A 12,940-nucleotide genomic window follows, 5' to 3' on the forward strand; every position below is an offset into this window, starting at 1 on the left:
TATTTCAACATTTAACACTTTATACATTGCTATCATCTAAGAAAATGATTATTACCACGAACAAATGTAGCACAGTATAGGACTAGCAATCATGTACCATAAACAAACAGGGATTTTTAGTTTACACTCCCATACAACCTAAGAATAGTGATTAGTGCTTTCACCAATCATTTTCTGCTCCAAACATTTCCATTTATGGCTCACAGCTATTACAGGAAGGAACACAGCATTATGCAAACATTTCCACATAACATTTAGACAGCTAAACTGAGTAGAGGAGGACATTTCTACAGAGGAGAATTTAGGTTTCATCCTGAACTTACATTTCAAAAGACACTACCCTCAGGTCAACGTACTGTCATGCTGCTGCTATAGTTTGAATAGGTTCGTGTGTTGGAAACTTGTTCCCTGGTGTGGTACTACTTAAGTCAGTGGAGTACTACCCTCTAGAGTGGTTAGAGTTTCCACAAATCCCAGTTAGTTCCTGTTACAGGAACTAACCTGACACCTCCCGGCTTCCTTGCTTCTTCATTGGCACATATGCCCCTTCTGCACATGGTTGGCTCCCTTCCTGCTTCTCTACCTTGTGACAAAGGCAGAGGGCCCTGGTCAACACTGGAACTGTGCTGTTTGACTTTCCCAGCAAATAAAACTGTTAGCCAACAAACTTCTTTATACATTATCCAACACTGCATATTTTGTTATAGCAACAGCAGGTAGACTAAGACAGCTGCCCCTCAACAATATATAACATCAAACAGAATTCTAATACAGATATAATAGAACTACATTAGTTTAAGTTTCCAGTCTGAAGAGGCTAGAGACATGGCTCAGTGGCAGTATGTTTATCTAACACACACTAGGCCCTTGGTTTGATCCTTAGGACCAAACAACAAGACAGTCTGAAAAATTGGTCAGTTAGTAACTATAAAATTCTGTGAAAACTACCCATCATCACCAAAATTTTAATCACAATGACTTTGGAAGTCAACATATAGATCAGACAGACATGCTATGCCAAAAAGTAGATTTATTTGGGTTTCTTAGAAAGAACTCAAAATGAACAGAATTTGTTTTAATGAAGTCTTAAGTTATACATTAACCTTTTAAATAAATGGCATTTTGTACTTGAATAGGAATCTGGAGATGTAGTCAAACAGCCCCAAAGATAAAAGCCATCTTAGCAGAAACAGAGGTAAAAAGTGTTTAGACAAGAGAGGCCAGGAATCTATACTCCTCTATGCCCAGAATCAAGCCACCTAACAGAAGGCATGATGTCCCAGAAGAGCAGGCAGAAAACAAATTTTATAAAATAGCTAAGAGTAGCCTTTGGGGGCTCAATACCAAGGCCTAAAATGACTACCACGAAGATATACATTTCTTGACTCAGGTCTAGGGTACGGACATTTGAAGTTTACACCTGAGGGAAGACAATGTCAAGCACTGGTATCACAAGTATTAGACATTTGCTAGGCTCATTTAAAAACATCCCTATACATTCAATTCTCAGATCCCACTCACTTCTTATTTGATGACACCTCAATTTTTACCTGACTAATTGTTGGGAGCTTAGTCAGAAGCATCTGGAACACTGGTGGTGGAAGAGTTTGCTGTAACACTTGCAGCAACTGCTGTGGCTGTCCACAAACAGCAATTGCGTTTGTCAGATGGTCCACACCTTTCTCATATTCACCTGCAAAATTTACACAAAATTATATGCAACCTAAGTTTGGGCTTTTGTCAAAAATTCAACTTTTCACTCAGTCTCTCAGTGGTGCTAACCAAAAACACTGTGCAAGTAAAAAAAATTAGAAATAATCTATAAGGCATCCATATTAACTGAATATTATGAAGTAAAAAGAATGAGTCACATTATATGTACTAATTAATGTGGAAATGCGCACAATACACAAAATAGGGAAATTAAATGTTGAAATATCCAAATACATTACTATTCACATTTCTAAAATACTTCTGAAAGATTACATAAGAAACTGTTAACAATGGAACATTAAAGAGAGAAGTAGAAGATTAGAGGCTTAAGTGAAAAGGGAGACCAAATTCACTTCAAACCAACCCTTTTGACAATTTGAATGTTACCCCATAAAAAGAAAAAAATATCAAATGATACCATATTAGGAAAAATGGTCACAATGAAAGCATGATAAGCAGCAGGTTTTAAAAAAAAACCATTATCTCTTAGTAGAATTTATTTTCATTTCTCTGTGAATTTCTTTCAACAGACATTTATAAATAACTTTCAAAAAGTTCAAAGGTTGTTTATGAAGATTTTTATTCAATAAATACTAAGTACTTGTCATGTGGTCCTTGTTCTCAGTTGTTTTAACCCCAAAGAACTGTTAACAAATTTTCTGAACAATACCTTGACTTTATTAAAGTTGTTTCAAATTAAGTACTTTATATAGGAATTTCAATGAAGAAAATTATTTAAGAGTTATCTTTCAGGAAAAAAAAATGATCTCTTTTGTATTTGGGAGAAAAAAAGATAGTTGGGGTTCATTTCTCCAGGTATTGCTCATGTTTCTTAACTTCTCAATGGAGACATTTACTGCCTTTGCTCCAGATGAAGAATGTCTGCACAGTGAACAGCCTTAGATTCTGGAGCAAGGGTAGGTTTGCATAGTATCTAGTATCACATCATTCATGTTGAGTAAAAGGACAAATATACTCATGACTACCTCTTAGAAAAGACTCCGGTCCTCTAAATTCAGGACTCCTCTCCTATACGCAACCCACCATGCAGTCCATTAGGAATAGGTGTTGAGCCGCTGCGCCTGGTGTTCTTAAGTGATTTTTATGAACAAGTTCACATCACTACTTTACTAATGTACTATATCAATCATTTTACAAGGAATTTGCTTCAGGTTATTAAGCCCAGGGGGCCCCTTTACTCCACAATCCTGCTAATGTTTCTGAAGTTTCTCCTTAATCCAAGGACAGCACAAATGTTAAACCAATTCAGATTTATTCTAAACCACGTTGACAATGACATGAGAAGGTGTACTATAAAACAGATTAAGGGTACTACAAAAAACAGTTGTATTTTGAGCCTTTACACAAAGGTAACTACCAGTCTGGGGCGCTCCCCCCAACCATGCTCCATACACTGGCCAATCTTCTTCTACCATATTATACACTCACACAAGCTTGAGGGGACTAAGCACGTTTCAGGTTCCACCATCAGACTCCATGTGCACAACCCTATAAACTAAGTACAAGCATGGGTATCATGACTGTCACTCTTGATGTTCTTCCTTTAAGAAATATTTTAGTTGTAGATGAATGCAGCACTTTTATTTTTATGTGGTGCTGAGGACCGAACCCAGTGCCTCACATGTGCTAGGCAAGTGCTCTACTACTGAGCCACACCCCCAGCTCTGTGATGTTCCTTTATTTGGTCTTGAATCTGGTATATTATGGTGTTTCTTATTCTACAGTCTGAGCAGCTGAGAAATCTTTAGGTCCAAGTCTGAGTTATCTGATGGTATCTGCATATAGATAAAGGGTTTCAAGGACACTGTTAACCTCAACTACAATCAGAAACAGCTCTCTCTCTCCTGCTAATGTGGAAATTATAGTTGTGTCATCTACGCACTGAGGATACCTTCCCATTATGGTGACCATTGTTGCTGGGTTGTATGTAGCCACCATCTTAACCTGCTATTCAAATTTCTTTCCTGGACATTAAAATGATGCTATAATGATGCCCATCACAAGAGAACCAACTCAGGGTTGTGCACGGATCCGTATAATGGTTGGTACACTTGTGGGTGGTAAGATAGGCTGATTCACTCAGTTCCTCCTTGTGAACAGATAACCTTAGGGCCTTAAATCTCTTCTGAACCAGCAGGGGAAATAATCTTTTCTATGGATCCAACATTGCTGAATGGTGTATTCAAGACATAAGTCAATGTTATATTTCAATACAACATAAATCAAAATGATATAATATAAGTCTATAAGTCAACTTCAGCTTCCTTCCTGTATAAAGTGGATATTGTTACTGCTTTTGCTAACTGGATAACCAGATTAAAAGTGAAATCTACTGGTAACTCCAACAGCATCAAAAGCATCATATATCTATTACACAGCACAGATCAAACCCAATATTAGAGGACCACAGTAGCAGTGCCATTTGAGATTAAGTATTGTGTTAGGGGAATGTTCTTTCCCTTTTACCAATGCCTGGGGTCCTCTTTCTCTCGCTGTTGGGGAAATTAAAGCACATGGTCCATAAGGGACCTGGAAATATTTCTTGACTGGCATCTATCTCACATTCACACTTAAGACATTTGATAGGTTTTCCTACTCACTTTTTAAAAATTTTACTGCAATCGCTCCACCACTGAGCTACAACCCCAGTCCCTACTCACTTGTTTTTGTTTAATCTTTGTTTTTAATCATTCCTAATTTGTTGTCAATCTGAATACAATGGTTAGACAATCCATGACTCTCCTCCTTCCTCAATCTCCAGAGTTGCTGGGATTATAACCATGTGCCACCCATGTCCAGCTCAAAGCACCTCTTAATACTACTGATAGAATAAATGAGGCACAAGGTAATGAAAAGCCTTAATTCTGGATTTGACTGGTTCTGAAATAACAGTTTTGAATTTACCATGTGACCTCAATTAGGTAAATTAACTTTCTATAGGACTAAGAATAGACATTCCTTCTCTTATATACTGGAAAAGACCTCAAGATTAGATGGGAGAATTGAGAAACACATTCCTGGGTGGGAGGGGAAGGGAGAGGGCATGGGATTAGAAACTATTGTGGAATGTGATGGACATTATTATCCAAAGTACATGTATAAAGAGATGAATTGGTGTGAATATATTTTATATACAACCAGAGATATGAAAAATTGAGCTCTATGTATACTAAGAATTATATTGCATTCTGCTGTCATATATAAATTAGAGAAATACATTCCTAACTTTCCTTCCTTCTGTTGTTATTTATACTGCACTGTGGCTATTTACTCTAAAGGCTAAAAAATAACCTCACTGTAAAGATTACTTATTATATCCTCTATATAAAATGATGGAGCAAGTAACTAACTTAAAATACATGATGGACAATGATAACCTACAAGAAATATTTCTCCTCGGAGTCAATCTTATAAAATGATCCTCACATTATTAAGTACCTGAAACCCCATCTTGAAACGTTTAGAATTCCTTTTTCCTAAAACAGCCAAACTACACAAGCAAACCCCCTTTCCATTATAAGTTTACATTAGTGTAAAGACTTTCTGTCTAGTTCCTCCATCTTCAGTGACTATCACCTTGAGCTAGCAGCTCTTCACCGAGTTGTATTTCTTCAAGGAAGAACTTCTGAACAGCTTCTGCATCTTTAAGGTCCGGTAACTGTTTGGAAACAGAATATTTAGTAAGTGATACCAAAATTAAATGCCAGGGATATAACCAATACACAGAAAAATAAATAAATAAAAGACTCCTTCCCCCAAAACTCCTAAATAAAAACAAATGAAAGAAAAACATTTATTGATCAAATTGGTATCTGAATAGTTCTTAGTTCTTAACCAGAACAAATGCTCAACATCATGTAGTTCATGGTGGTGCATGCCTGTAATCCCAACTATTCAGGACACTGAAGTAGACAGTCACAAGTTCCAAGCCAGCTTGGACGCTACAGTGAGAACCTGACCCTGAGCTCAAACCCCAATACCTCAGGAAGAAATAAAAAGGAAAGCTTTGAATCAAACATAAAAAATGAAGGGTACAAATACCTACACCATCTATATACTTTGCTCTTTATGCTGAGCTAGTCTCCCCACCCCCCGTCACAAACAACTATAAGCAGCTTTTAAAAGTAAGTTTGAATTTGTTTTTATTTCATAGATTATACATTACCACACTAAATGACTATAATAGACAATTCCACTAGATATAAAAAAAAAATTTCAGAAAACAGAGGTATTGACTCTCCAAGCATACAGTAAATATTTGATTATATTCCAGCATCTAAAAACACATTAATGGAACTGGGGAAGTAGCTCAGTGGAAGAGCCACTACGTGGCATGGGTAAAGACCATATTTCATCCCCGACAACACACATAAACCAAGACCCAAAACAGAACCCCATATGTTTATTCTCTTATATCCACACAATGAACGTTTCACATGTGTCAGAAAGGTAATTTGGACATGTTAGAACAACCTCCCCATTTTACTTCATTATTACCATGTCCATTCAATTAGCTGTGCTGATTATGCAACTGCTTCATAACATCAAAATGCAACATTTAATTTCGTTTTTCCTGGTCTTAACTTGCTTTAAAAAGAACCATTAAGGTCCAATAGTCCAGGTCCTTAGTTTCCATAAAAGGGAAAGCAGCAAGCACCACCATTAACATTTACTTAATTTCCTACACGTGTCACAGAAAAAATTTTTATCAAGTAGATAAACCTATGTAGTCAGTAAAAATAATCATAGATTTGAACATAAAAAATAACAGATTTACATACAACAAGGTTAAAACTAGTCAGGGCATTGGGATTCTGGATCAGTGTGAATAATCTTGAATAATTTTGGATATGATTAATGTGGTTCTTTTAAAGGAACTTGGAACAAGGGAATTAAAATCAACAGTTTCTATATTTTATCATTTTGAAGCAGCTGAGAACACTTTAATCCCCCCTTTCTAAAAAAAGACATTTATTTATTTATTTACCTACCTACCTATCTATCCATCTATCTATCCTTTCTTTTATGTGGTGTTGAGGATCGAACCAGGGCCTCACACATGCTAGACAAGCGCTGTACCACTGAGCCACAACCCCAGCTAATACTTTTAACCTTCTGGTGAAAATATCTTTTGGAGACTATCATCTGATTGCCTCTAACTACTCCCTTGTTTAGTAGCTATATGCTGTTACTGCCAACAGAGAACTAGATGACCTACAGTTAAACTAAGTTATTCACCCATTCACAACCTACATTTAAAACAGAAAATAAATGTCCAACATCAACTAGCTTTCTCAAAACCAGAAGCAGATTTTTAGATAATATTTCAATAAAAAATAAAATGCATGGGTCTGGGGCTGTGGCTCAGTGGTAGAGCACTTGCCTACCATCTGTGAGGCGTTGGGTTCGATTCTCAGAACCACATATAAATAAATAATAATTTATTAGATTTAACAGGTTATTAACTACTAATAAGTAAAGGTCCATTGACAACTAAACAATATTAATAAAAAAGAATAAAATACATAACATAATCTAAACAAAAATCAGACTTGAGTATTACCTTGGAAAGCCCAGCTCTCTCCTTGGCAAGCTTCTGTTTCTTTCTTCCTACAAGAAATGTTATGAAAAAATTTTCATTTGCAATTATCAAAATGAGAATCAAAGTAAGTCTGATTGTGGTGGCAGTCATTAATACTATTTGCAAAACATGGGTGACATTAAAATCTCAGCTTCCCTGGACTCCTTGTGATCTATCAGGGACATATAAATAGTTCTAGTCAGTAAGCCTTCTTCCTCTAGGTTATCAAGCCAAACAATTCAAAGGATGAAGACTGCTCCAACAGCTGAATCTCAACAGAGCTAACATGGAACAAAAGCAAGAATTAGGCAACAGGTTCTTATACTACTTAAATCTTAAATTAAGTTCTGCTTCCTAGTTAAGGAGAATAAAGGCCTCTGTCTAGATTGTCTAATTTGAATTATACTGCTTATTAGCTAGAGAAACTTAGGGAAAGTAAATCTCTTAACTCTCCAACAACAAAGCCTATCTAACCTTATAGGAATAGAGAAACAAAAGCCACAAAACAAGCAACATCCCCTGAATACTTAGTGTCAGTAAATGCCTGAAGAAGAAGTATCCTGTCTGCATAAATCTAGACATGGTTAATTTACAATGGACAGAGTACACTCTTTTCTGATTCTATCCCTACAAACAAAGTAGATTTAATCACACCAGTATCCCTTGCCAACTCTAGTCCCTCATAATACACAAAGTGCTGCCACTTTAAGGCGAATTAAAAAACATTTCTAACCATTTCAATACAAAAATATAAGTTGACTTTACATAAAGACTACCAATTTTTCTTATATACTACCTTTACTAAAGTGTTCATCACTGCATGACTAAGTGTGAAAAACAAACACAGAACGTAATTCTACCCTTTATCTGCTTAAGGGTTTTGGCCCTCTTCAGGCAGAAAATAACCAATGATAACAGAAAAGACTTCCTAACAGGTAGACATGTACAGATCGGCCCTGCACTGGAAGGGGAGCAGTAAGACTAGAAGACTGTAGGTACTGGGGATTGAATCCAGAAGTGCTATACCACAGAGATACATTCCCAGCCCTTTTTCATTTTTTGAGATGGGGTCTTGTTGAATTACTAAGGCTGGTCTCCAACTTGCAATCTTCCTGCCTCAGATTCCAGGGTCACTGTACACCAACATGCCTGGTCTAAATACAAATGAGAAAATTTACCAAGTAAGCAATCAAGCTGAACTTCAGAGCACATGTCCTCAAACATGATTCTATTTTGCCTCTCTACTCAACAGCATAAAGCAGTAAAGACATACCCGTTTAAAAAAAAAAAAAAAGGCTTTTCAGAAATGAACAAAAGAAGTTTGTGGAATTAACAGTGAAAAATTCACTAAACCAGAATTTGGGGAAAATGACAAAATTGACAATGAAACCAGGTAGAATGAAATTTGTTTCCATTTGTGATCAACAGAGTGAGGAGGAGTATATGGTGTCACTGAATGACACATCAGCAAAGTTTAAAATAAAGACATTGTGTTCACCTAAAACAAACAAAAGGACTTACACATTCAATCTGCAAAACTAGGCCTTGACTCAGTATTTGCTGATATTCATCTCAAAAAATTTGAGACCTCAGTTAAAACAGGGATGTGAACTTTCAAAAATATCCACAAAATATAAGCTTACTTATAATAGTTACAAATCATTTTTAAAGCTAGCTTAAAGAAGTTCTAATGATGTATCATTTTACACAGCATGTATAACCAGAGGTTGTAACACAAAGCTACTTTCCCAGCCCTTTTTATTTTTTGAGATGGGGTACAATTTGGAGACCAGTCTTGACAATTTAGCAAAACCCTTTACACAGCATGTATACAATTGGCACTATAATTTGGAGATTAAATTTCACTTATGATTACTCAGATTGATAAAAAAAAATATGCTTTAAGAGTATTGAAAGGGGCTTTAGGTATAAAACTTCGGTAGAACACTGGCACAGTTTACACAAAACCCTGGGGTTCGATCCTTAGCATGCACACACACAGCATACTGATAATTTGGTAACAGAAAACAAAAAGTATCAATAAATCAGAATCCCAAACTACCCCCAAACTTTTATGTGGTGTTGAGGATCGAACCAGGGCCTCACACATGCTAGACAAGAGCCTCTATTAAAAAAAAAAAAAAAAATCTAAATGACTGATTTGAAGAACTATTCATTGCAAATATAAATATTCTAAGTATTCTGAACTGAAAGTTCATTCCACAAACACAAAATACCCCAAATCTTAGTATCAACCATACAACTTTAAACAAACTGCAAAACTACCACGAATCAAAGATGTTTTACTTGTTAGCAAAAAACATCAATTAAAATCTCTAGCATTCACCAATTACTGTGTCTAAACTCTATACTTTAATCACATCATTTACAAAAAAGCTTGAAGTTGTTACTGCTGGAGCTAGTAATCCACTTAAAATGATCACATCACGGCTAAAGCTAGAAAAGAAATTTGAACTGAAAGTGATGGAAAAGGCACTCTGAGAATAACTTTCTCAATTCGGCTAAAATGATAGTTCTTATTATTTCTTTAACCAAAAACCAGTTTTCTTGCCTGGTATGGTGGCACTTGTCTGTAATGGCAAGTTGGAGGCCAGCCTAGGCAACTTAGACCCTGCCTCAAAATAAAAAGGGTTGGGGGTATAGGTCAGTAGTAGAAGGCTTCCCTACCAACCTCAGTACTTAGGGGAGGAAGAAACAGATCTTCAAATCTTCCAAAGGTATAATTAATCTACTTTTATGGAGCTCTGCACCTGCATCCCCACCCCACAATACATTTTTGAAACCATAGACCTGTATTCCAACAGTCACCTTAACGGTCGGCATTTACATCATAAATCGTGGTGAGCACTTCACACTTTATTTTCCCCCAAACCAACAAGAGGCAAGCCGCATTACCTGATTTTACAGCTAAGGAAATTAAGATGCAGAAAGCCCAAGATCACGCTGCTCATCAGTGACCAACCCAGGCGTGGAAACCCAGTGTCTGAGCCCAGAACAGCGCTCTTTCCGTGAGACTACCTAGCGGTAAATGGACCAAATCCACGGTTTCACTCCTCACTAACGCCTGGAGCCAGACCGTGCTGCACCGTGGGCCTATGACCAGCGCGCTCCAGAACGCGGGTCAAGAGCCGCGTGCGGCTACGGACCACGTGCGGCGACATGGTACCACCGACTTAAACACTCAGTACCAAGCAGAGCGGCCACTTCTTTGTGCGACCGCGGTCTTAACAACCCACATGGCTGAGCCACCTGGACAGATTACAAAAATATTTCTTATTAAAACAAATCTGCTTTTCTATTGCTGCGAACAAAGGTCCCCCCCGAAACGCAAGGCGGCCTAAGAACGTTTCTGGGGACATGACTTCCCTCGGGAAGCGGCTCTTAAAAGATGTCGCAGGTATGAAATGAGGCTGAGCCACGAGAGAAGCGCAGCCCTTTGGACTCCCCCGCAATTTCTCTAGCATTCACTCATATCTTGGAAGCACTCGGCGAAGCCGCCAAGAGGGTTTAAGAATGCAACGCCCGCAGTGGGCATGCGGGTTCCGGCCCGGGCTGAACTCCGTCTAGTAAGGAGGCTCGACCTTCGGATTAAGGACGGAGGTTTAGAACGGTGCGTGGCACAAGGAGAGGCCGCGCCCGTCGCCAAGATGGAGGGGCGCCGCGCGGTCCGCGAGGGCCCACTCACGTTCCCGAAGCCTGTTCTTGAAGTTGGGGTCGCTCCGTCTTTTGCGGTCGAAGTAGATGCAGTAGCCGATGAAGAGCGCCCCACACACGCCGGCGGCGATGGCGCTGTTCCGGCCCACCATCTTCTCTCAGTGCGGCGAAGCCGCCGCGAGCACTCGAACGAGCCTCGCCGCCCGTCGCTCTGGACGCCGGAAGGAGGAACAGGCGCTTCCGGCTCCGAGGACCCCGGAGCGCTCGCGTTGGTGCCTGCGCAGCGGAGTACGCCAACACGCATGCACGCACAGCCTGCGACCCCAGCGAGCGCGGCGGAGCGTCGGGCGCTAGGGATCTTCGCCGGCAAGAACAAAGGTAGAAGGCCAATGCCTACTGAGCTTCGTCTTGCTGTTGATTCCGGCGGCCTGTGACGTGCACTTTCCTTGCAAGTCCGGTCCTGATCGAGTTGGGCACAGTAATTCACTTAAAAAAGGATGTTGCGGGCTGGGGTTGTGGCTCAGTGGTGGAGTGCTCACCTAGCATGCATGAGGCACTGGGTTCAATCCTCAGCGCCATATACAAATAAAATAAAGATATTGTGTCCACCTAGAACTAGAAAATAAATACTAAAAAGTATGCTGCAATAGGTGTCATGAGATGTGCGAGAAAAATAGGGCAACTCCGTAGAACATGCATGGAACATGCGCTTCTCCAATGGCGGGCTCTGATTTGCACCCAGGTTTGCAATCTGATTTTACAGCCCTTTCAGTGAATTGGACCAGAGAAGATAATAGGTAACACTAGGTGCGAGGTCCCCAGGCTCGTGGCCGGTCTGAGGCATAGCAGTCTACAGAGGACTGTCCCTGGACCCTATGAGCCAGGCCAAGGCACCGTGGAGACCTGCATTCACAGGACCCAACGTCATCCAGGAAAGGCCTGCGTTAAGTGCTGAGGAACCTGAGCCCCCCAAGACTGGAAATCAGACCTGGCGAACACGTGCATCTGCTCCGAATGGGGTGGGGCAAGCGGGTGGAGTGAATGATTTGATTCAGGATTGCACACGAGAGACCCACAAAACACAATTTTTGTTATATCCCGCATACACACATTTTCGTTCTCATTCCCTAAAGCTGACAGTAAATCTCAATTACTGAAGGAAGTTATGTCCTGAGCCTCAGCCCTGTGGAACAAAAAACTTGCAGAGTCTGAGGGATTCTCATTGTGAGAATGCACAATGCCTTGGGTTCAATTCCCAGCACCCCCCCCCCCTTCCAAGGAAAAGAGAAATCAGACTTGTAAAAAAAGGCCACACAGCTGACAATGAGAGGCCTCCTGAAAATGAGATTATGTAGCCACATTATGACTCCTGAATAAACACAAAGCAGATACTACTCTCCCCCTCAGTCTTGTGTGGAGTAAATGCAATGTTAGTGTTGAGAGAGCTACTGTGAGATATACAATAGGCAACACGTTAATACAAAAGCAAAACTCTAATGAAAAACATCTACATTTACACATTAGAAATGTTTTCAAGCTGGAAGTTACCTCAACAAGGTTCAGGTGGACTCTGTTGTGAAATTATCATAACCAGTATTTTTAAATAGAATAAAAAAATTATGTCAGTTAAATATACTCATGTTTATACTGGTCACTATGTAAAATTAAAGGTAATTTTAGTCACAAAAATAGGAGACCACTGATCTCCATCCAATCAAAATATTTAGGTACAGAAATTGCTGAAGGTCAGAGTTAATGAGCTAGATCAAAAACCCACTGAAGCCAGGCAAGGTGGTGCATGCCTTTAATCCCAGCAGCTCAGGAACTGAGGCAGGAGGATCCCAGTCTCAGCAAATTAGCAAGGTACTAAGTAACTCAGTGAAACCCTAATAAAATACAAAAAAGGGCTGGGGATGTGGCTCAGTACCAAAAAACAACCACACAACAACA

The 12,940-nt window shown here is 39.3% G+C and overlaps 1 protein-coding gene and 1 non-coding gene across 2 annotated transcripts; both read right to left on the reverse strand.

Annotated features, from left to right (window-relative positions):
* Positions 1 to 371: 371 nt before the first annotated feature.
* On the reverse strand, positions 372 to 11,308 carry Tomm20 (translocase of outer mitochondrial membrane 20). The gene is made up of 4 exons (XM_076832386.1): positions 11,022 to 11,308; positions 7,298 to 7,344; positions 5,311 to 5,392; positions 372 to 1,693 (listed from the first exon to the last, which is right to left on the reverse strand). The coding sequence occupies exons 1-4, from the start codon at positions 11,140 to 11,142 to the stop codon at positions 1,518 to 1,520; spliced, it is 426 nt and encodes a 141-aa protein (XP_076688501.1). The 5' UTR covers positions 11,143 to 11,308; the 3' UTR covers positions 372 to 1,517.
* Positions 10,723 to 10,855, reverse strand: LOC143379727 (small nucleolar RNA SNORA14). Its single transcript, XR_013088513.1, has one exon. It is a non-coding gene; the product is annotated as a small nucleolar RNA SNORA14 (small nucleolar RNA).
* Positions 11,309 to 12,940: the final 1,632 nt, after the last annotated feature.

Source organism: Callospermophilus lateralis, chromosome 13 (assembly GCF_048772815.1).
Source record: "Callospermophilus lateralis isolate mCalLat2 chromosome 13, mCalLat2.hap1, whole genome shotgun sequence".
Taxonomy (NCBI): Eukaryota; Metazoa; Chordata; class Mammalia; order Rodentia; family Sciuridae; genus Callospermophilus; species Callospermophilus lateralis.